The sequence below is a fragment of the Sciurus vulgaris genome (assembly GCF_902686455.1).
Source record: "Sciurus vulgaris genome assembly, chromosome: X".
Classification (NCBI taxonomy): domain Eukaryota; kingdom Metazoa; phylum Chordata; class Mammalia; order Rodentia; family Sciuridae; genus Sciurus; species Sciurus vulgaris.
Genome location: NC_136471.1, coordinates 106,549,581 through 106,575,233, shown reverse-complemented (window position 1 = coordinate 106,575,233; position 25,653 = coordinate 106,549,581). Strand labels below are relative to the sequence as shown.

The following is a 25,653-nucleotide window of genomic DNA, read 5'->3' as shown; positions in this document are numbered from 1 at the left end:
GTTTGGTTCTATTGGGTTACAAATGTTAACTCATAAAATCATCTAATAGTGGCTATGCTCTAAATTTTTTTAATTAACAATCAAGTATGTAAGTATACAAAGAGCACAATGGCTTATGATTCACACTACTTAGAAATAATTATTCATCTCAGATTTATTAAATGCTATTGAACTGATTGCATGACAAATCAAGGCACCAAAGTTAGCAATTCTACTCTTTTGGGTGAAGGTAATGCTATTTACTGTGTTGAATTAATGTTTTTTTCTGTCTAAAGTTTAGATTCTTCCTCTGTATTTTTGGAATAAAATAAATTTATATACCTTCTTTGAGAAAACAAACACAAGGTTTATACAACAGTAGTTTACATAAATATGCAAGCACACAAATGCTATACATAAATTATATATAATTATATAATACATAATATGTAATATATGTATATATAATTAAATATAATATATGTATACATAATTGTTCCAAATATAAATTTATTTCAAAAGCAATAAATTTCAATTTTGCCACAATTCCTTCCTGGTAACCTCACAAAACTGCAATAACAACTATTGTGTTTTTCTATAGGAACACACACAAAAAAAACATTTATTGATACATGTCAATCACTTAAAATTGTGAAAAATGGCCCCAAAGAGAATTTGAGATGTCAAAATGGTTTACATAAATCATAGGATAATTTCCAAATTATTGGACATGCAACAAATGAGATGATTCTTGAATTGATGTATACACTTAAAGAATTGCTACATCAATATATATTTCCATACTTGGTGACTTTCTATGGATTGCTCATGTGATCTGAAGAATTCTCTGCCCCTAACTTACTCTACTGAGATACAAATCAGCGGATGACATTCATATGTGAAACATACTCCGTGAACCTAGACACATTTAGATCAAGTCTAAAATCTATTTGGGGCATTTCATTTGTTAATAAATATTTTCTAGAATTATTAATGTTCATAAGTAACAGTGCCCTAGTGGGCTACAGATAATATGAGTTATTGTACTGCCCAGAAGAATAGCTATAACTTTATTTTTCCCCTCACCCCCATCACCACCAAAAAAGGATACTGGAAATCAAATAAAGGAGAATATTATAATCAGGAATCTTTTCATTCTGATTTGGTCTTTTAAAATTAAATAACTGCAAACACTGTACCTTCTTACTGATTAGCAAAATAATGCATTGTGCCCTTCCTCATTTGTGACATGGAGATTTTTGTTTCTTGCAGCATTGTGAATAAGCTTTATTGTTATATATTATAGCACCGGAATTAAAATTAATTTCAACCATTATTGGCCTAACAAATTACTAACTGTAGTGAGCACTAAACATTTAAATAAACATATTACTGAACATTTTTGTGTGAATAAGTTTACTTGTAAAATATTCTGCTAGCAGTTAATGAATTTAAAAAAAAGGTGAATATATTTAAATAAGCCACTTTAGAAAGTTTACTCAAAGAAGTTGATCCTGTGCAATAAATTTCTTTGAAGTAAATACATTCATCCAATCATTCCAATGACTGAAAGTCTTCATTTAAATACTATAAGCATACTAAGCACTTGTTTTGGTGTTGATGTGGATTATAGTGGGTTTCACAATGAAATGCAATTTTTTATTTTTTGATACCAAAGATCGAACCCAGGGACCCTTTACCACTGCGTCACATTCTCAGTCCTTTTTTATTTTGAGACAGAGTCTTGCTCGGTTGCTTAGGACCACACTAAGTTTTTGAGGCTGGTTTTGAACTCATGATCCTCCTGCCTCAGTTACTGGGATTATGCCTGGCATGTAATGCATTTTTGAAGAACTGACTCAGCATCTTTTCTCCTCCTATTTCTCACTTTATTCAGTCCTATAAATAGCAATATAGTAATCCAAAGTGGTGTTACCAGTTAACACTTCTTTTATCCCTTTGCAGCCAGTGTCAAATTTGGTAACGTATTTTTTTCTAGAGGTCTTGTAGCAAAATGTTAGAACAGACAACCATACTAAGATGAGAGATGTGTTTCCCAAACCTGGAGGCTCCCACTTTCTTCATACTCTGCCCTTCTGTGAAGTAAAAGCATATTCAATAGCAATGCTTCTAGAATACACAATCAGCCTTGAAATAGTACAGATAGGAGTAGAACATAGTAAAGATGATACATATAAAATAATATCATAATATTTCTCATGATGCTTGACATTTTTGTCAGGATATCACAGTATTTCATATGCTATTGGAAAGTGATAAAATATTGTAATTACCAGGCCATTTATCTCAGAAATTGAACATGAAGCTTCACTGTTTCATCCCTGAAAAAGAATGGGGCAGGGAAGGATAAGAGTCTCTTACCTTCACTAATGATGGAGAAATAATTAGAGATGTATGATTAGAGTATTAATTATTCACCAGCTAATGACCATGGATATGAATGATGACCCTTTCCACACCTTATTTAATGAACTATATGTGGACATCATGCCATTCAATATCAAAATATGAAAGGTTGGTAAGGGAAGGGATGTTCACACAGTCTCAAAATTTCATCCATACATTTCTTATTAATTTTCAAAGGAGAAATGTCCAGAGTAGGCAAATCCATAGCGACAAAAATTAGTAGTTTCTAGTGGCTAGGGGGAAGGGCGAATAAGGAGTGACTCTAATTGGCAAGGTATAAAGGTGATGAAAGTATTCTAAAGTTAGATAGCAGTGATGGTTGTGCAATTATGTGAATAGATTAAAAACAGTTGTACACCTTAAAAAGATGGATTTTATGAAATATAAATTGTTTTTTTTTAAAAAGTTGCTATAAAAAAATGAAGCCATATGATAGACACTGCCATAACCAAATGATCAAACTCAGTATCACCAATGGTGGGGAACATTGTCACAAATACTACAAGGCCACTCTCATCACTTTCATCAACATTCCATATCATATCACCAACTTTGTTTTTACCAGGAATGTCTATCCTGATTTTTGCCCAATGGAACCATTCTAAATCACTCATGCCTGAAGGTTTCTATTTAAATTCCAGAATGGAATTGAAATTCATAACCTTATTGTGCCTTTCATTTCACTGTACTGTAATGCCGACTAGTTTTAGGGAAATCCTCTACCATTAATGGTTCTTCTCTGTATGTACTGCCATAGGCAGTTCATAAACATTGCCATTGTTTCCTGACATGATTGTATAAATGACTATTTTTCTGCAGATGTTCTTATTAAACTATATAGTATTAGGATTACCAATTATAAGTTCATCTTCAGTTTTGATATATTTTAGTGATAATATCAATGAATGATGTGTCTGTATTCTATGTTCATGCTGCATAACTTATACATTTTCTTTCAATATGAAGTTATTTTACATGATTTTTTTATTTGTTGGTTTAGATATGCATGACAGTAGGGTGTATTTTGACATAGTACACATACATGGGGTGCAACCCATTACAATGTTGATCCCATTCTGTGGTTGAACATGATGTGGAGTTACACTGGTCGTGTATTCATATATAAGCATAGGAAAGCTATATCTCATTCATACCACTGTCTTTCCCATTCCCATCCCCCCTCTCTTCCCTTCAGTCCTCTTTGTGTCCAAAGAATTTCTATACTTCCTCTCCCTACCCTTCCTTGTTATGGGTTAGCATCCACATATCAGAACATTCAGTCTTTGGTTTTTTTGGGACTGGTTTATTTCAGTTAGCATGATGTTCTCTAGTTCCATTTACTGACAAATGCCATAATTTCATTCTTCTTTAAGGCTCTATAATATTCCATTGTGTATATTATACCACATTTTCTTTATCCATTCATCAGTTTGAAGGGCATCTAGGTTGGTTCCAAAGCTTGGCTATTGTGAATTGAGCTGCTGTAAACATTGATGTGGCTTCATCACTGTAGTATGCTGATGTTAAGTCCTTTGGGTATAAGCCGAGGAGTGGGATAACTGGGTCAAATGTTGGTTCCATTTCAAGTTTTCTAAGGAATCTCCATACTGCTTTCCAGACTGGTTGGACCAAATTTGCAGTCCCACCAGCAATGTATAAGTGCACTTTTTCCCCCAGATCCTTGCCAACATTTATTGTTCCTTGTATTCTTGACAATTGCCATTCTGACTGGAGTAAGATGAAATCTCAGTGTGGTTTTAATTTGCATTTCTCTAATTGCTAGAGATGTCGAACATTTTTTCAAGTATTTTATGACCATTCATATTTCTTCTTCTGTGAAGTGTCTGTTCAGTTCCTTTGCCCATTTATTGATTTGGTTATTAGTCTTTTTGGGGTTAAGTTTTTTGAGTTCTTTGTATATCCTGGAGATTAATGCTCTATATGAGATACAGGTGGTAAAGATATTCTCCCATCTGTATGTTCTTTGTTCATGTTCTTGATTGTTTCCTTTCTTGTGAAGTTTTTTAGTTTGATACCATCCCATTTATTGATTCTTGATTTTACTTCTTGTGCTTCAGGAGTTTCATTGAGGAAGTCTTTTCCTGAGCCAATAGGATGGAAATATGGGCCTACTTTTTCTTCTAGTACATGCAGGGTCTCTGGTCTAATGCCAAGGTCCTTGATCCACTTTGAGTTGAGTTTTGTGCAGGGTGTGAGATAGGGGTTCAATGTCAATCTGCTACATATGGATATCCAGGTTTCCCAGCACCATTTTTTGAAGAGGCTATCTTTTCTCTATATACATATGGCACTTATGTCTAATAAGAGATAACTGTATTTATATGGGTTTTCTCTGTGTCCTCTATTCTGTTCCATTGACCTTAAATTCTGTTTTTGTGCCAATACCATGCCGTTTTTGTTACTATAGCTCTGTGATATAATTTAAGTTCTGGTATTTTGATGTCTCCTGCTTCACTTTTCTTGTGGGGGATTACTTTGTCTTTTCTGGGCCTCTTATTTTTCCAAATGAATTCATGACTGCTTTTTCTATTTCTTTAAAGAACATCATTGGAATTTTAATGGGAATTGCATTAAATCTGTATATAGTGCTTTTGGTAGTATGGCCATTTTAACAATATTAATTTCACCTATCCAAGAACATGGAAGATCTTTCTATATTCTAAGGTCTTCTTCAGTTTCTTTCTTTGGTGTTCTGTAGTTTTCATTGTAGAGGTCTGTCACCACTTTTGTTTGATTGGTTCCTAAGTAGTTTTTTTTTTTTTTTTATTGAGGCTATTGTGAATGGGATTGTTTTCCTAATTTCCCTTTCCACTGATTCTTCATTGGCATATAGGAACACAGTTGATTTGTGGGTGTTAATTTTATATCCTGCTACTTTACTGAATTCATTTATGAGTTCAAGAAGCTTTTTGATGGAGTTTTTTGGGTCTTCTAAATATAGAATCATGTTGTCAGCAAATAGGGATAGTTCTGAACTCTTCTTTTCCTATTTGTACCCCTTTAATTTCTTTCTTTTGTCAAATTGCTCTGGCTAGGGTTTTAAGGATTATGTTGAATAGAAGTGGTGAAAGAGGGCATCCTTGTTTTAGTTAGCTTTTTCTCTGCTCTGAAAAAACGACCCAACCAGCACAACTGTAAAGGAGGAAAGGTTTATTTGAGGGCTAATGGTTTCCGAGGTCTTAGTCCATAGAAGGCTGGCTCCATTCCTCAGGGCTCCAGATAAGGATGAACATCATGGCAGAAGCAGTGGTGGAGGGAAGCAGCTTACATCATGGTGATCAGGAAGCAAAGAAGACTCCACTCGCCAGATACAAAATATATACCCCATAACCACTCCCCCAATTAACCATTTCCTCTAGCCACACCCACCTTGCCTCCAATTACTGCTGAATTAATCCCATCAGGGACTAATTCACTGATTAGGTTGATACTCTCAAAACCCAATCATTTCTCCTCTGAACCTTCTTGCATTATCTCATATGTGAGCATTTTGGGGACACCTCACATCCAAATTATAACACTTGTGCCAGTTTTTAGAGGGAATGCTTTCAGTTTTTCTCCATTTAGAATGATGTTGGCCTTAGGTTTAGCAAATATAGCTTTTACAATGTTGAGGTATGTTCCTACTATCCCCAGTTTTTCTAGTGTTTTGAACATGAATGGATGCTGTGTTTTGTGAAATGTTTTTTCTGCATCTATTGAGATAATCATGTGGTTCTTATTTAGAAGTCTGTTGATGTGGGTAATTACATTTATTGATATCCATATGTAGAATCAACCTTGCATGCCTGAGATGAAACCCCATTGATCATGATGCACTATCTTTTTAATACATTTTTGTATGTAATTTCCTAGTATTTTATAAAGAATTTTTGTGTCTCCATTTATCAGGGACATTGGTCTGAAGTTTTCTTTCTTTGATGTGACTTGGTCTGGTTTTGGTATCAGTGTGATACTAGTTTCTTAGAATGAGTTTGGAAGGGGTCCCACCTTTTATCATTCATGGAATAATTTGAGGAGGATTGATGTTAATTCTACTTTGAAGGTCTGGTGGAACTTGGCTGAGAATCTATCTGATCATGGGCTTATACTTGTTGATAAGCCTTTGAATGTGTCATCATTTTCATTGCGTGCAATTGATTTGTTTAAATTTTCTATGTCCTCCTGATTCAATTTGGATAGGTCATATGTCTCTAGGAATTTGTCAATGTCTTCAGGATTTTCTGTTTCATTGGAGTATATATTTTGAAAATAGTCTCTGATTATCATCTGTATTTCAGAAGGGCCCATTGTGATATTTCATTTTTTATGATGAATTTTATTAGAGTTTTCTCTCTCTTTCTCTTTGTTAGCTTGGCTAAGAGTTTATCTGTTTCATTTATTTTTTCAGAGTACCCAACTTTTTGTTTTGTTGTTTTTTTTGAATTGTTCTTTTATTTCAATTTCATTGATTTCAGCTCCTGTCTCCTAATGCCTTTGGTGTTGATTTTTTCTTATTTTTTTGAGGGTTTTGACATGTATATTTAGATTATTTGTTGAGTTCCTATTATTTTAATGAAAGAGCCCAATGCAGTGAACTTTTCTCTTAGAACTGCCTTCATAGTATCCCAGAGATTTCAATATGTGTGTTGCTATTCTCATTTACCTCTAAGTATTTTTTATTTCATCCCTGATTTCTTCAACTAGCTATTGGTTATTCAACAGCATATTATTTATTCTCCAGGTATTAGAGTAGTTTCTATTTTTAAATTTATCATTGATTTCTAATTCCATTATTATGATCTGATAGAATTCAAGATATCTCTTTTTTTTTTGTATTTGCTAGGAGTTTCTTTGTGGACTTAGATATAGCCTATTTTAGAAAAGTATTCATATGCTCCTGAGAAGAGAGTGTATTCAGTCATTAATTGATGAATTATTCTATATATTTCTGTTAAGTCTATATTATTAATTGTAATTTTTAGTTCTGTAGCTTCCTTATGTAGTTTTTGTTTGGAAGATCTATCCAGTAGTGAGAGAGGTGTGTTAGTCACCCAGTATTTTTGTGTTGTGGTCTATTTGCCTCTTGAAATTGAGAAGGGTTTGTTTCATTTATGTAGATGTTCCACTATTTGGGGCATAAATAGTTATGATTGTTATGTCTTATTGATGTATATTTCCTTTAAGCAGTATGAATTGTCCTCCTTTCTTTCTTCTGATTAACTTTGGCTTGAAGTTCACTTTATCTGATGTGAGGATAGAAACCCCTGGTTGTTTATGAGATCTATGTGAATGATGTGTTTTTTTTTTTCCTATCCTTTTATCTTCAGTCTTCAGATATCTTTGTCTATGAGGTGAATCTTTTGGAGAGAGCATATTGTTGGGTCTTGTTTGTCAATCCAAATTCTCTATCTTTTGATTGATGAATTTGGGCCATTTATATTCAGTGTTCTTATTGAGATATGTTTTTTATTCCCTGTAATATTGAGTTATTCCTGGTTTTTAATTTGAATTAAACTATTCAACTGTTAATCCTTTGATTAACTGTTAAGTAAACTGTTAATCCTTTGATTAACTATTCTTCTAATTTAGTTCCTCCCTTTGCTGCTTTTTACTTTCAGTTTTCATTTCTTCCTCACAAAATATTTTATTGAGTATGTTTTGTAGTATAGGCTTTCTAGTTGTGAATCTTTTAACTTCTGTTTATCATGGATGGTTTTTATTTCATTGTCAGTTCTGCAGCTCAGTTTTGCTGGGTATAGTCTTCTTGGTTGGCATCCATTTTCTTTTAGAGCTTGGTACCTATTATTATTCCAAGACCTCCTAGCTTTGAGGGTCTGGGTTGGGAAATCAGCTGAGATCTGGATTGGCCTCTTTTTAAATGTGACCAGTTGCTTTACTCTGGCACTCTTTAAAATTCTATCATTCTTTATGTTTGAAATTTTCATAATAATGTGCATTGGTGTGGGTCTGTTGTAATTTTGTATATTTGAGGCCCCGTAAACCTCTTGTATTTGGTTTTCCATTTTGTTCTTTACATTTGGGAATTTTCTAATATTATTTCATTGAAATGTTTGTATAGTCCTTTAGTCTCTGAGCTTTTATCTAGCCCAATAAATCTTAAGTTTTGTCCTTTCATGTTAAACCAAATTTCTTGGACGGTCAGTTTGTGGTCCCTTAACATCTTTTCTCCATGGTCAACTTTATTGTCAAGATTATATATTTTGTCTTTATTGCCTGAAATTGTCTTCCAAGTCTTCTAATCTATTGGTAACACTTTCAGTTGAATTTTTTATTTGGTTTATTGATTCCTTCATTTTGAGGATTTCTGACTGAATGTTCTTCAAGATCTCTATCTTGTTGTTGAAATTATCTTTCATTTCTTGTATTTTCTTTCTGATTTCATTTCTCCCATCATCTCTTACCTTCTAGATGAGTTTAACCATGAACTTTCTGAATTCTATCTCTGACATTTCCTCCACTGTGGTGTCAGTGGAGTCTACTACTGAGGTAGTCTGAGTTTTTGGGGGGATGGTTTTTTTCTTTGCTTTTTCATATTGTTTTTGTGTCTACCCATCTATCTGGATTGATCTGATGATGTGGAGTTTCTACTTTATAGGTTTATAGTGTCCCTCTATGTTACTAGTACCTCAAAGATTGGGGATGGGGAGCACCTTTATAGCAACAAATTATGCAAACAATATATAGTAGTAGACTAGGCCATTAGTTCCTATTTCAATATCTAGTGTTAATTGGTGCAATACATAGGGATAATGGGATCAGCAAATTCCATCAGTAAAAACAGTACATATTTATATATTATGTCTGACTTCAAATCAGACAATAGGCATTGTGTATGCCTTCTGATGTATTAGTTATTGATGTGATATTGGTAAGGGTGATACCGCCGTTTGCCAGTGACGAGTTCTGCTCCCTCTAATGTTGAAGTTTGAACACTAGAGAAGCACGCCAAGGCAAGCACATTAAGCAGGTTTTATTTAAAGGTAATAATACAGACTTCTCCCAGGATAGAGAAGGGGGCCATGGCTAATGTTCTAAAGTCCCCAGAAGTGAGTGCACCCTACATCTTTTAGAGGTTAAGGTCTCTTTTGTTCAACAGTCCTCTCCCCCCTTATCTCTCCTTCCTTCCTATGTGACTATGCCTGGTTTTGCATAAAGTGAGAAGCCATGGGCAGGGGGAGGGCCAAGGTGATTCAGGCAGGTAAGGGCCCAGAGGGCATTAATTAGCATCTCCTTGCTTGTGGTCCTTGATAAAGGCAGGTAAATTTGGCAACCATGGGCTCGGGAGATCTTTGGCATTCCATTCTCTCAGGGACAGTCTCCAACTTCCAGAGGCAGATGTCTTTCATGGCCTTTGTTTCCTTGATTTGACCTGATTCCCTATTTCTACACTAACTACCTGTCCCCAATTCTGGCTTCAAGGGTAGACATTATATACCTGAATTAGTATTAAAGTGTTAAGGATAGAGTTGAGTATATGTAAAGAATAAGAGATAAGAGGGTAGAAAAGTGTTTGCAGTTTCAAATGGAAAATATGGCACATGCAGTGATAACTTAGGATATGTTGTTAGTTGGAATTTGGGTGTTAGGAATGGAGAAATGGGAGAGGGGGACAAATGTGATACAGTAGTGATAAAGATGAAATAAAAATAAATCAAAATAAGCTAATCATAAACCCTTACCTTCAAAATACAGAGCATGGGAATATAACACCTTTGGGGAAAAGAACAAAGAAACAACAACCAAAAACTACAACAACAATAAAAAAACAAAAAAATTGAAAAAATGAAAAAAGAGAAGAAAGGGGAAAAAAAAACAAGGTTAGAAATGAGGAAAGAGAAACAAATGTGATTATGTGTAGGAGTCCTTGAATCAGTTAGTACACATTCAAATAAAACAAGAATACAATATGGAAACCCAAAATCAAAAAGCATACCAGAACTACTGCCACAATAAACATACCACAACAGCAACAGCAAGAATAAAAAAGAAAAATCTTGGTGAGATATTAAAAAATTAAGAAGTTTTATCCACTGTGGTAGACAAAATAGTCAGTGAGTGTATGTGTTCCCTGACTGTGCCTACCTGGTTTTCTTTTCCTTTCTTCTTGAGGTATGATCTAAGCTTGCCAGTATGGGCCATGGGTGGTGTGTTCTTCCTTTGTATTGTATTGTTCACTGTGTTGAAGTCTGGGGTTTAAGACTTCCTAATGCCCCTTTTTGGGAGTTTAGCATGGGCAGGCTGTGTTGCAGGCAGGTGGCAAAGCCCTGGCTCCATCTGGGAGGCAGGTGGCTCAGGTCCTAGTGCTGGATCCTGTGGGCCTGTGTGCTGGCTGTGTGCTGGACCAGGAGGGTCTGTCAGCAAAGAGGTGTGTGGGCTCCAGCCAGGTTGAGGGCCCAGCTATTCTGTGCAGGAACTTGCAGGTGGCCAAGAGGCTGCATGCTGGACCAGGTGCATCTGGCAGTGAAGCAACTGGGTAGATGATGGCCAGGCCCTGGGACCTGCTGACTGACCGCAAAGCTGGGAGCGAAGGGCCAGGTCAGAGGCCAGGGAGGGATTGGGAGACCGGGGACTGGGGAGCCAGAAGGCCTTTTATGGTGCCTAACTGATGCAGGACCTGGCAGGTCCCAGGGACTGGTGGATGCTGAACTGGGGAGGGAGTTGGAGACTAGGCTAGTGCTGGAACCTGGCGAGTGTCAGCCTGGATGGGCCCTGAGAACCCAGTGGGTGTTGGATGGACTGGCTGGGTGAGCAGAGAACAAAATGCCCTCTTCTACCCTTCTGACCCACTGTAGCTGGCCCTGTCAGTCCCCACCAGCCTCAGAACTCATGGAGCTGGGAAAAGCCCAGTTGTCTTCAGTCTCTCTAACTTGCGTTTCCCCAGGCAAAATGCTCCCAATTTCTAATTTTTCACAGGTTTGTTAGACTCTGACAGGCCCACACAGACCTAGCTGCAAACTCATGGATGTGGGTTTACAGTTTCAGTTTCAGTAAGTTCCACCATGCTGCGTCCCAAGATGGCTCCTGGATCTGCTCTTGGCAGATAATTGATAAACTCTGGTGGAGAGGTTTTTTTTTTTAAATCTGATTAATGAGTCAAGCAGTCTCTGGTTTGGCTAGGGCACACTGCTCCTCCAGTCTCAAGATATTTTACTCTAAGGCTCAGGGAGATGTGGTACTACAGCTGTTTGAGTTCTGGGTAATCTAGCTAAGAGAAATGCTGCCTCATGCTAACCCACCATCTTGCCCCTCTCCACTTATACATTTTCTATAATATATGCTCCCTGGAAGAACGTGGTTGAATAAATTTTGTATATGTTGGTTATTCTTTTTTAATTTTTCTATCAGTGCATTTTAGTTATACATAATAGCATGGTTTATTTTTTGACATATTCATAAATGTGTAGAGCATAATTTGCTTCATTTCAGCCACCAGTACTCCTTCTTTTCTTTCCTTTCCTCCCTTTTCCTAATCCTCTTCCTCTACTCTGTTGCTCTTCCTTCTATTTATTTCTTGTTTTTCAATTGGAACATTATGGCTATACATAAAAGTGGAATTCATTGTGATATATTCATACAAGCACATAACATAATTTGGTTAATTTCATTCTTCAGTTTTTCTCCCTTCCCTCTACCACCTTTCTCTATCCTACTGTTCTCCTTTCTATTTTCATGAGATTCTTTTATAAATTCCTCATTTCTGGGTGCAGTGGCACGTGTCTGTAATCCCAGCAACTGGGGAGACTGAGTGAGGCAGGAGGATTGCCATTTCAAGGCCAGCTTCAGCAATTTAGTGAGGCCCTAAGCAACTTAGTGAGACCATATCTCAAAATAAAATAAGTAAATAAAAAAAATAGGGCTGGGATGCATCTCAGTGGTAAAGTACCCTTGGGTTCAATCCCAAGTACCTTTAATAAATAAATAAAGTCCTTATTTATTTATTGCTTACACATATGAGAGAAAACATTCAATCTTCAACTTTCTGCCTCTGGCTTATTTTGCTTAGCATGATATTCTCTAGTTTCATCCATTTACTAGCAAATGACGCAATTTCATTCTTCCTTATAACTTCTTATATGTTGATTGTTCTTTGCTCTAAAGAACATCTAAAATCAAATGTTATAATCTTTAGCAAACTAGTTTTACAAGAGAATCAAAACAAACAGTTTATTTCTGCTTTCTTTTTCTTGGAAAGAAATTTATTTTCAACTTTTTTTCTTTAATTATTTAGCATTTTACAAATAGGAAGTGATAGTGCTTCCTTGTTATTTTGGTAGTTGTCTTTAGTGGTATTCTCCACAAGCTGGCTTTTAAATGAAAAGTCAGGGATATATGATATATTATAGAAATGTTCTCATGAAAACACAAGAGACTAGTCTAAGCAGAACAGAGAATCAGTCACCCCAAATAAATGACATTTAAATCAAAATCTTAGGCTCAGCCTGATCCTTTGGTGTTGTGAGGCACTAAGATAACACCAGTTTTTTATTTTTTGTTTTTGTTCCCACCCACCTTTTTTTCCTATTTGAGGCAAAGGAACTGGGATTTGAAAAGCCCATACCACACAGACATTGCTTATGGGTGACCCTAAAGACCATAAACTTCCAGGCACTTCTGGTTTTGAGCAGCTCCAGTAGCCCAAGGGCAGTTCTCTAAAGAAAGTTGCAGTGTCCACCTAGAACAAGTATATAATATCTTAGATGATAGGGGCATAAGGGCAGGGCATCCACAGCATTTGCTTTTATCTTCTATCATTTATCTCACCCTTCTGTAATCATAGTTAAACACTAACAGATTTTTCCATAATGACAGTGATAATGGTATCTTTGTGTAAACTATATTATTTAATCTAAACAATTATTACTTTGAATAAATTAACTCTGAGGCCACTTCAACTCTAAAATTACCCGAATCTGTGTATTTGTATCTGCACAATCGATATGCTGAGCACTCTTGACAGTGAAATTTACAATCTTTGTTAAAAGTTTTAAAAATAAATGTTTTCAAGCCTTTAAGATAGATATAGGTTGTTAACAAAAACAAAGGAGGCAGGAAGAAGAAGATATGAATAATTTGTGTCATCATCATTAAAGGCATCTGGGATACTTAGAAATATTTCATTGTATTTACTGAATGTGAAAATTTTATTTTATTGAAATACAATGTTTTCACTTTTAGGTTTTCACTTCCAGTTACAGCAACAGCAGAAAACTGTATTCTTACTATATATCCATATTTGGCAATTCATCTTGATAAGCAAAAAATTATTTTAAAGAATGGTAAGTTGCATATGATTACTTTCTCTCTAACTCATTGTACAGATTCTTGTTATCCAGGGCCAACAACTAGAAAGAGAGTGAATTTTAAATTAACTGATGTTTATTAAACAACTGCCATTGCCAGGACCTAAGTTTGGTATCAGTAGTACAATATGACAGTGTCTCTTGATTCCAAAAGTTGACAATTTAATAAAAAATACATACATAAATTATTTACTAAGAATATTTAATTAAGGACTTTATACATGAGTCAATTGAAGTGTTGGGCATGTGGAGGTGGTGCAGAGATTATTGCTGATGTTGGGGTTCTGGAATGACTTGTAGAAGAGATGACATTAATGTAGAGCTTGCCTAATGATGATCTTGACCAGGATGGTTCGTGCAAATCGCAAAATAGCAAAAGCATAGGGTTGTAATAGGAGATATAAGGCAGGAGATTAAGGTGCAGGGTCATACTGTTGAGCCCTTTAGTCTACAGTACTAGGAACATTCTGTGTGTTTTTGAATATAAGTGATTTAGAAAGGGAGCAGTTGTTGGGATATATTCATATAGAATGAATTAAAGTAGGCTAGAAAATAGTCAGTAGACCAACTTGGATTGCTTCAGGGGAGATAAGAGAATCTAAGATCAAAAGATACATAATTACAGAAAGAAAAGAGGAATAAATTTCAGGAGATCAGTTGTTCAGCAAGGTGACTGTAGTTAATAATTACATATTGTGTTCTTAAAAAATGTGAAGAGAGTGGTGGATATTATGTGTGCTCATCACAAAATTGATGACTATATGAGATAATGCATTTGTTAATTAGCTAGATATAACCATTTCACAATGTATGCTTCAAAATAACAGGCTGTACACAATAAAAATATAGAATGTTATCTGTCAATTAAAAATTAATGAAATAGAGCTGAGGTTATAGCTCAGTATAGAGCACTTGCCTAGCATGTGAGAGAATCTTGGTTTAATCCCCAGGAAAAACACAAACAACAAAGAAAGAAAGAATAATTAATGAATTAATTTAAAAAGAAAATAAGGAAAAGAAAGAAGCAAAAAGTAATAGAAAAGAAGTTAGTAAATAGGGAGAAATTGAAATGCAAGACACAGGAGAGAATGAATGATGGAGTAAGTCCTAGAGAAGAGAAAAGATGAAGAGCGAGGGAAAAATCTCCATCAGAGCAGACTGTCAAGTCCTTAATTTTTAGTGCTGATGTGGAGGCTTTTTCTGTGTTTTAACCAGTTTTCTCATATTCTCCACTTGCTTCTTCAAATATTTTACCACACTTATGAAATCCATTCAATTCTTTTCTCTCAGTCTCAGGGAATGCCATTTTTCTGATTGTTGAGAAGAGAAAAAGACCATCAAACAATAACACTCTGAAGTTCCAAATACTAAACTTATGGTGGAACCCATCATATTTTTTCCTGTGGTTGGAAGGACAAAAGCCAGTAGGCTCTCCTGCCTTAGCCCATTCCTTTATCTAAATCTCATTACCCAGAAACTTCACCGTATCATATAACATTGCTTACTCTTGCCTGTCAATTTTTGCCTCCCTCTTAGGTGCTTTAGTTGAGTTTCCATAAAGTCAGCAGGGAGGGGAAAGGAGGCTAATACCTTCTTAGGAAAATTCCAAGGAGTAAACAGGGCATATTTAGGCCATGTATTCCTTATTTATTCTCTCCAATTTTACTAGTCACTTAAATTCCCAGAGATAGAAAAGGAGCAGAAGAAAGTAAGGAATTAAGTACCTCATCTCCCTTTAACAGGAAAGACATTTTAGGACTGAGCAAGAAGCATTATTTGCCTATTGAGCATGCCTAAGACTGTTGATTATTCCCTACTTCTCTTTCTTGAGACTTCTCTGGGCTTCCACATGCCATACTTCTCTGGGTTTCCTCTAACCTCTTTGACTGTTCCTTCTAAGCATCTTTCATAAATTCCTCTTCCTCCCTCTGTATTTTTTAATTCTTTAAGTCAGTTGGACTTCTGACCCCTCTTCTCTTCTCTTTTCCATGACTTCGATTATAAATCATAGGCTATATCTCCAATGCAAATCCCTTTCAAAGATTCAGGAATTCAGAATTCAACCAAATTCTGGATACCCTTCATTGGATTCCCATAGGCATCCACCAACAGCATGACCCAAACTAAACTCTGCTTTCTGGAATTTTCTCATCATTCTGTATACCCTACTTGTGTACATTTACCTACAACTCAGGTTTGGGACCTCAACAAATCAGGTCCTAATCCAGAAACTCAACTTAATGATGTCATCTCTCTCTCATACTATACCTCCAGTTCACCAAATCCTAATCACTTTGCCATGTAAATGTCTCTCAAATCAATCATCTCACTTCTTTCCCTTTTTAGCGCCAGTACATATATTCAAGTTGCTATAATGTCTTTTTAGGATCAGTGCAGGTTTCCCAATTGTTCTCCTGCCTCCTCTGAAGCTCCTCTTTTGCACAAACCATTCTTCACACTTTGGCTACAGTGATGTGTGTATGCACACCCCCCCCCACACACACATGTATATAAACTGAAAATTGAAATCTTATAATTTCCACGTATAAAATTTTTCCATGGAATACTGTTACTAGTAGATGAAACCTAAAAGACCCAATATTGCATTACCCTAGACCATGACCTTCTTCTCATTTCCAGACATCTTTCCTTCTATGCTCAAGCCATATTAGACTTCTCTAAGTTCTTCTAGCATGTAGATCTCTACTGATAATCTTTCCTATCTGGAGCATTTTCCTACTAGACCCTACACCATCTGCACACCCGAAAGCATTCCTGCCTCTAGAAGCAAGGGTTTTGCATTCGCTAGTGCATGCTCATAGCTCTATGCAATTTCCATCACTGCCCTTACCACATTTTTACTTAATATGCCTATTTTCTATATCCCTTTCTAGATATTGTTATCTATAAGGCCTTAAGAGTGGGAATCATTTCTGTCTTTTTCACTTTTGTGTCCACAGTGCCTCACACAGTGTCTGGTAGATACAAGGTATTTATTCAATATTATAGAATGGGTCATCTGAAATATAGAACATCAGAAAGGCATCTCTTAGCTCTATCATTTTCATATGAGAATGGCTTATATGTGTAATAGTGTCTTCTGAGCATTCAAAAAAATCATTTAAAGCAGTTTATGGAATTGTCTAATTGGCAGGATGAAGAGAAAGACAAAGAGATCTCAACATTTTGACACATTTCAAAATTTAAAAGATTTTTCTGGCTAATTCTAAATAATTATGTTATATTTTTATATTCTTCTAATATACCAGGGAAGGAGAGAATTTCTAGAATGTAGTATAAAGGAATAGCAATGAATTAAGACTCACACAACCTGGATGGAAATTCTCTTTTGTGTTCTAAACTCATTACTTTGCCATATGATTTTATTTTTAATTCTCTGGTGCTCAAGTTTATCATCTTTCATTAAACAACATGCATATATAAGAGAATAACAGGATACTAATATTATATGTTTTATCTATTCAAAGGGCTTTTGTAAAACTCATAGACTGTAAATACCTGGAAGGTATTATTTTTACTATGATTTCATTATTATGACTATTATCACTAATTGTGATTGCTTTATTACTTTTGTATTTTCCATATCCTTCCAGAAAATAATGAGTAATTGCTATATAAAAGGTAATATTGTTACATCCTTAAAAGAAAAAAATGAATAAATTCTTTGTGTTTATTTGATGATTGAACATGAAGTACATGGACTAAAATAAGTACATCCATTTGGGGAAATATTTCTAGAAATATGTATAATAATTTCTAGTATATATTTAATGCTTCCCAGGTATATGGTGTTCTGCTAATTTCCTTACATTTGTTATTTCATTTAGTCCTCCTAAAAATTCTAAGTTAGATACCCTTATAGATAACACTTTACAGATTAAGAATGTGACTAATGGAGAGGCTGAGAAGCTTGTCCCAGGGGATTCTAATCAAGTTTGTAAGACCTCAGAACATACATATTTAGCTACTGTGCTCTGTAAGATGGCATGTTTAATAAAGGTGAAATCTCAAATTAAGTAACCTAAAGCAAGGCAGTATAATTAATTGGTTATTGCTCACATGCTAAATTTAAAAAGAATGATGTGACTAAATGGCTAGTTAAAAGGATAGAATTGGGACTTTGCACTCACTGTGGGAATTTTTAAATCATTTGGTGATAAATTTAAAACATTGCCTAATGCATCTTCAAATATTTTTATCACTGAACTATCTAAAAGTTACTTCTATGTAAACTATTGTGGCATAGGTTTCTGGGGGGTATGAACACCTATTATGTGTAAAATAGTTATAAATGTATATGAAATTCTATAAGACACACACACACACGCACACACACATACAGTTATATATTTTGATGCCAGGACTTACATCATCATGTACTGGCTTTGATTAGCACTGCCTTTGGTTGGTTGAGATTTCTGCTTTGTAAACTCTCTCTATATATATATACAAACATAGTAAATCTAACTGTAAGATACATTAAACTTTATCAGCTCATAACCAAGCAGTGATTTTACTTGAGTGAATTAACAGGGAAAAAATTGCTTTTGTTAGTGACACTTTTCTTATCTCTTTTTTTGAGCATCGTATCCAATAATTCCATTTTAGGGGGATTGAAAATTTTAAATGTATTACATATTTTTGTTTATCCTGAAGTTGGATATTATTTTCCAATAACTTTGATATACTATAATAATTGATTTATCAAATAAATTTTAATTTAGATAGTCATTATTAACATTAACTTTATTTGTTATCTTATTTGAGGTATAATACATATTTAGGCTTTTTTCTGTTATTTTCATATAAATATGAAATTCAGGTTAAGTAATTTGCTGGTGAATTCCATTAATGTTTGTTTTACTTACTTGCCCAATGTGTCATTTGTAGATAGAGATGGGAGTCCTATGAAGTCTAGAGGCAGTTTTATGTTTCCCTGCCAGGATGTTGGATTATCCTCTTCTACTTCAATAAATATGACGTCTGCTGCTACTAAATTTAATGATGCTGAACTTACAAGGGGAAACTTATTTGTTGGTATGTGGCAAATATAGTGTATTTCTCAAATCCAGTCCTTGATGTGGTCTGCTTAATAGCTTTTAATTTAAAAGTTAGGTCTTTTCTAGTAAGAAATACATGAATTCGTCAGTAGTCTTAAGTGGGGCACCTGCTTCAAGAGTTCTCTCCAATGAGCAAAGGAAGAAACTCTCTTGATTTGCAACACGCCTAGTATTTCAATATGTTTCTCTAGGCTAAAATGAGAAAAAATAGTTGCATTTATTAACTGGTTTAATACAAAATCCTGAGAGTAGTTGCTTAAGTATGCTGCCTAACAGATATTTCAGTAATATTTAACAAAGGTGTAAGATATCCAGTGGATCCTCTGTAAATTTTTTGTGACATTACAGGAACCCTCTGTACATAGTTTGGAAACTGGGTTTTGTCATTATATTATCTAGCTGGATCCATGGTTAAACATCTTTTAAAAAGTGAACACAGATAAATATGTATTTGATATTATTTGCAATTAACTAAGCAAATATTCCTTTCCCTAGATTTGGGTAATATTGAAAGTTTTCCTTTTATTGAATGAACTAAAACAGCTTAAATATTGTGAGGATTGTTTCCAATTAGTTTGTGCTTTTGTATTATGAAATAGGTGGATATTTTTGAAAAATTGATATCATTCTAATTTTAAAAATTTTCCATAATTCAAAAATATTTTGTTTTATTAAAATGCTTATTTTGGAAAGTCATTTTGAATCTGAAGGCAATATTTTTGTTTCTATAATTCAGCTGAAGTTTAATTTTGTCTAATAACCAAAGCTAAAGAATTGTCAAGACCTTTTTCTTATGTAGTTAAAAGTGAAATCTTCCACTTTGGGGAATGTTTTCACATACCATTATGGCAAAAAGAAAATATAATTGTTTCCTTTATTGAAATCCATAAATTTAAAAAAAACATTATTTGAGTATTTGAATGCAAGCATATTCTCATTATTTATTTTACAATACAGTAAATTGACTCATAGGAATAGCAATAGCTGTAAGAATATTTTACTCTGTTGTCAAGTAATCATTTTTATAAACATATGTGAATTTTAGGAATGGAAATATTACATGAAGATTTGAACTTGGATGAAAGTGAAACACCAAAAAGGGCAGATGATGGAAAGGAGGAGAAAAATGAGCAATTCTTTTCTCTGGAAGAAGGATCAAAGGCATATAACTTCTTTCAGAGGGTTGTAAATGCAGTTCAAACATGGTTCAGTCTCTTTGGCTGGCCTGAAGGACCCCATTTCCTTTCCATTCCAGAAACTATAAGAAGGTGACAGTTATGTTTCTCTAAATTTTTTTTTCATATTGTATTCTGAAATACTATCTACTTATTGTGATAATTTTAAGTGAAATGCAATATTAAATAATACATTATTAAAAAGTGATAAATTATAAGGAGACTAGTAAGAAGAGTAAATGGAAATAAAAATTCTTTAGGCTACATATACTTTTAAATTTCTTCTAAATATCTGATAATTTTAGGAAAGCACTGAAAAATCATTGGACCTCAGTTTCCTCATTTGTGAATTAAGAAGGGTAAACTATGAGTAGGACAAATTCTTTTAAATGTGAAAAACTGGGAAACTATATACTTCATTATAAATAAGCTATCAGTTCTAGATCCAGAGTATAATTCAGTATGCATGGTAGTATTTTTTGTAAAAAGTTGTTTTAGTTGTAGATGGACACAATACCTTTATTTTATTTATTTTTATGTGGTGCTAGGAATTGAACCCAGTTCCTCACATGTGCCAAGCAAACTTTCTACCACTGAACCACACGCCTAACCTCCAAATGGTAGTACTAGTGGCCCACTTTTCTTTAACGATGTCTCCTCTTTGAAAATACATTTACATCCCTCCTTTCAAGTGTTTTATTACTCAATATGTCTATAATTGTTAAACTTCTTCGGTTTTATCAAATCACTTACTTCTGTTGTTCATTTAAACAAGAATTTGGGCACCTCCCTTGTTTTAATGTTGCAGATATAGTGGAACCTCAGAACTTTTTGCCTCCTATCTCAGCTCTTGCAGGTTAAGATAAATCTATAATAATTTTCCAATATGTTATTGCTTTTTTAAATGGACAATTTCAATTTCACTTATTTAATTGACTAAGATTTCTTCTTTATCTATGTCATGGGGAAATTAATGTAATAGAAATTAAAAATTTCTGTATTTGATCATAAAATCATCTGGCTAAAGGAAATTTTTCAGAAAAGTTATTTCTTATAATATTTCAGTTTTTTGTTTTGGTGTTTGTTTCACTAAACATTTTATCTAATTTGAGTTAAAAATTTAAAGTCATTATACTTTAATGATTTATTTTCATTTTGGGGAAAAGCATATATTGAGCATATATTGAGCATTTAAAAATTATTATTCATCATTTGTGACTAGCATTCCTGTTTTTAAATTCTCCTTTATGAAGTTAGTTTGATCTTCATTTAAAATTGAGTTATATTTTTTCTTTATTTTAGGTTTTAGCAGTTTATGTTTTCTTTGCCTCATATAACATATAAGTTCTTAGATAAATTTATCCATTTCTGTGTTTCTTAAATTATGTAATGCTGTTTTTTCTTTATAATTCACATTTCTTTAAATTCAAGTTGTGTTTTTAATTATTTTCAAGTCTATAAATTTCTCTTTAATCCACTTTGGCTGCATTGCAGAAATTTTGCTACTGGGCATTCTTATTTTTGTTGTTTGTATAGGGCTTAGGATTTTAGTTTTAGTTTTCTGTATCCTTGTACTATTGTAGTGATTGGTAATATGTTTTATAATATGTTATTATAAACATACATCATTATTAACTTGCTGGTATGGTTTGGATATGAGGTGTCCCCTAAAAGTTCATGTGTGAGACAATGTAAGAAGGTTCAGAGGAGAAATGGTTGGGTTATGACAGCCTTAACCCAATCAGAGACTTGATCCCTGATGGAATTAACTGAAGTGGTAGGGCATGGTTGGAGGAGGTGGGAATTGTGGCATGGCTATGGTGTATATGTTTTGTATCTGGAGAGTGGAGTTTCTCCCTCTGCTTTCTGATCACTGTGATGTGAGCTGTTTCCCTCTGCCACCCTCTTCTGCCACAACATTCAGCCTCACCTTGAGCCATGAGGAATGGAGCCAGCCATCTATGGACTAAGAGTAAGACCTCTGAAACTGTGAGCCCTCAAATAAACCTTTTCTCCTCTACAATTGTGCAGACCAAATCCTTTTAGTCACAGCAGCAAAAAAGCTGACTAAAACACTTGCCAATTCACATTAATTTGGGAGCATTTACTTATGCTATTTCATTATATTTTGTTTGTATAAATAATAGAGATGAATATACTTGTTTATAAATAGTAGCAGACATTTTTGGATATTAAATAGAAAGTGTGTCAGAGGTGGGATCATGAGACCAAAGAACACAAACTTGTAAAAGTCTCTTTAATACATTCTGGGTTGATTATTCTATTAAACATTGTATATTATTAACCTCACCAATGAGACACATTGAAAGACTGGCTGTTTCCTAACAATGTTAACTGCTGTTACAGTTTAAAATCTTTACTGTACTATTTTGGTGAGTGAGAAACAGACCTCATCATTGGGTACTGCCTAGAAAAAGACTGTTCTTGATGAGTATGGAACCTTCCTATTCCTGGGAAGAAAAGCTGCCCACAACTAAAAACAATGAATAACAATTAACTTTGTCCAAGCAACAAAGTTATTCAAAGCTATTTCTTGATTTGGAATTTTTGGATTATGGGCCCTCAGGCTAAGAAGAGTCCTCCAATGTCATGTATTGTTGCCGATATTTGAAACCCCTCTTCAGTGTCTCCTGCATTACTCCATCATAGGGAAACATTCAGTGTTTCTGATGAGAAGTTTAATGTCATATTTTGGGAATAATATGTTCATTCTCTTAGAACTCTTGCATAGTTCCTATTTCTCTGTTATTCTCCTGTTTTGTAATTTATTAGATTAAAATGTCAGCATAGTTATATTCATCATCATTCAATATCCTTGGCATTCAGTAAACCTTGTATATTGAAAAGTAATCATTTAACTCTCATTTTCTGCCTCCTTTTCTATTTGCTTCCCTCTGTTTTCTCTGTTCTCTCAATCTCCTATTATAAGGATAGTGGAACTATTTTACTGATCCTTCATGTTGCTCTCATGATTTTTGATTTTCATCTTTTGTGTGTTTTAATTTCTTATGCTTGTAGTTTTCCACTTCTGTAAACATTTTAATTAGTATTTATAGTTTTGTTTGCCAAAAATTGTTTTTCCTTAATTATTTCCTTTATCCCTCACTCATCCCTTATCCTTTTCTCTGTACTCCTGCCCCTCTTTCCTTTTTCTTTCTTCTTTCTGTCTTTTTCATAATACCATTCTGTTTTTGAATTATGGATACATGTTTTTTCAAGTAGCTCCCTTATAGTATGAGCTTTTTCATCAATTTTAATTTTCATTGAATTTGTGTCATCTCTCCTGAATTCTTCATTCTTTTTTATTTTTAATTTGATTTTCATTTTAGTTGTTAATGGTTTTCCTTAAATATTTCTAGTTTTGATTATCATTTATTAATAGATATGAATGAAAGACTTGATTTTTCCTATAAGCAGAAGACAAGGGTTTCCCCTCCGAAAGTCTGTTTTTTCATGAACTATTTTCCCAAGTTAAAAGTTAGACAAAAGTTTTAGCCAGTTGCCAATTCATGGAAACATATGTGCTTTACTTTAGGACACTGACCAGACAGAATGCAAAAGTAAGGGGGAATTTAGAACATGGACATCCACTGTAGGTGCCCTAAATCTCCCAGGTATCTGGATGTTGAATTTATTTTGAGATATCTCTAATTTTTCCTGGAGGCAAAGACTACTATTGTCAGTGTCTTTGTATGAGTTTTGTGGGATAGTAGATCAATCCTGACTTTTCCACATATAGTAGTTCTATTAACCATAATGATCACTGTACCATGCATGACTTTCTTCCTCTCTGTCAACACTAAAGCTGGAGCCTCTGTTATATTCTTCTAGTAAAAGGGTCTACCCTTTCCCCTACAGCATATTGTTGTATGGTGTATCATTTTTATTTATCCCTCAATTCAATTCTATCTATTCTTTGTCTAATAGATAACTTTCAATTTTTCTGTTATACTTATGGTCCCTTTTCCAATTTCAATGTCATTATGGGATTATTCCCTTTATCAGTCTTTCTGACATGTTGGAAATATTTTGAGAGGGAGAGAAAATAAACACATGTGATCAGTTTATTTTTCCTGAACAGGAACTTCCTCTTCTCAGACATTTCTAGTTTCACATTTCCTATTGTGTTCTTATAGTCCCATCATAATGACTCATCATTTCAGTTATTGCTTTCATTACTGCAGTCTAAGGATCCATGCTCCATTGAATTTAGTTTGAAAATCTGTCTTACTTTATTCCTTTAAAATATTTTTGTGATAGTTTACTACTAATAATGATTAATATAGATCAGACAAGGCATCATTATATATGCTTTATGGGTATTAATTTATTCTTTTTCATTTGTCCTTTTTAGTTATACATGATAGTAGAATGTATTTTAATATATCATATATACATAGAGTATAACTGCATTTTTGTGGTTGTACATGATGGAGTTGCACTGGTCATATATTCATATATGAACATAGGAAAGTGATGTCCCATTCATTCTTTTGTCTTTCCCATTCCCATCCCCTTCCAGTTCCCCAACTCTACCCTGTCCGATCTGGTGAACCAATCCCTTGACTTAGCCCTGCCTGCTTGCTCCCCCCTGTAGGCCTATTGTAAGTCAGCATCTGCATCAGAGAGGACATTTGGCCTTTCTTTTTTTGGGATTGGCTTATTCCACTTAGCATGATAGTCTCCAGGTCCATTCATTTACTAGAAAATGCCATGATTTCATTTTTCTTTAAGACCAAGTAATATTCCATTGTGTATATGTACCAAATTTTCTTTATCCATTCATCTGTTGACGGGCACCTAGGTTGGTTCATAGCTTAGGTATTGTGAATTGAGCAGCTATAAACATTGATGTGACTGTGTCACTGTAGTATGATGTTTGTTAAGTCCTTTGAGTATATACCCAGGAGTAGGTTAACTGGGTCAAATGCTGGTTCCATTCCATGTTTTCTGAAAACTCTCCATACTGTTTTCCATAGGGTTAGCACTAATTTGCAGTCACACTAGCAATGTATAAGTGTAGCTTTTCCCCCCATCCTTGTCAACATTCATTGTTCCTTGTACTCTTGAAAATTGCCATTCTGATTGGAGTGAGATGGAATCTCAGTGTGATTTCAATTTGCATTTCTCTAATTGCTAGAGGTGTTGAACACTTTTTCTTATATTTGTTGACCATTTGTATTTCTTCTTCTGTGAAGTGCTTATTTAGTTTCATTGCCCATTTATTCATTGGGTTATTTGGTTTTTTGGTGTTAAGTTTTTTGAGTTCTTTGTATGTCCTGGAGATTAATGCTCTATCTGAGTGTAGGTTGAAAAGATTTTCTCCCATTCCATTGGGTCTCTCTTCACCTTATTGATTGTTTCCTTTTCTGAAAAGAAGATTTTTAGTTTGATACCATCCCATTTATTGATTCTTGATTTTACATTTTGTTCTGTAGGAGTCTTGTTGAGGAAGTCAGTTTCTAAACTGACTTGAAATGATGAAGAGTGGGGCCTATTTTTTCTTTAGTAGGCATAAGGTCTCTTGGGTAATGCCTAGGTCCTTGACCCACCTTGGGTTAAGTTTTGTACAGGGTGAGAGAGCAAGGGGTTCAATTTCATTCTACTACATATGGATTTCCAGTTTTCCCAGCACCATTTGGTGAA

General features: G+C 34.4%; 1 protein-coding gene and 1 long non-coding RNA gene across 2 annotated transcripts in view; one reads left to right on the top strand and one right to left on the bottom strand.

Moving 5' to 3' along the window:
• Window positions 1-25,653, bottom strand: part of LOC306650734 — a 1,184,502-nt gene that overhangs the window by 665,491 nt on the left and 493,358 nt on the right. The gene's annotated exons all lie outside the window — the stretch shown is intronic.
• Window positions 1-25,653, top strand: part of CFAP47 (cilia and flagella associated protein 47) — a 400,269-nt gene that overhangs the window by 103,318 nt on the left and 271,298 nt on the right. Inside the window, 3 exon segments of the mRNA XM_079122986.1 lie at window positions 13,606-13,710; window positions 18,646-18,788; window positions 19,857-20,079. Coding sequence (XP_078979112.1) covers window positions 13,606-13,710; window positions 18,646-18,788; window positions 19,857-20,079 — 471 coding nt within the window.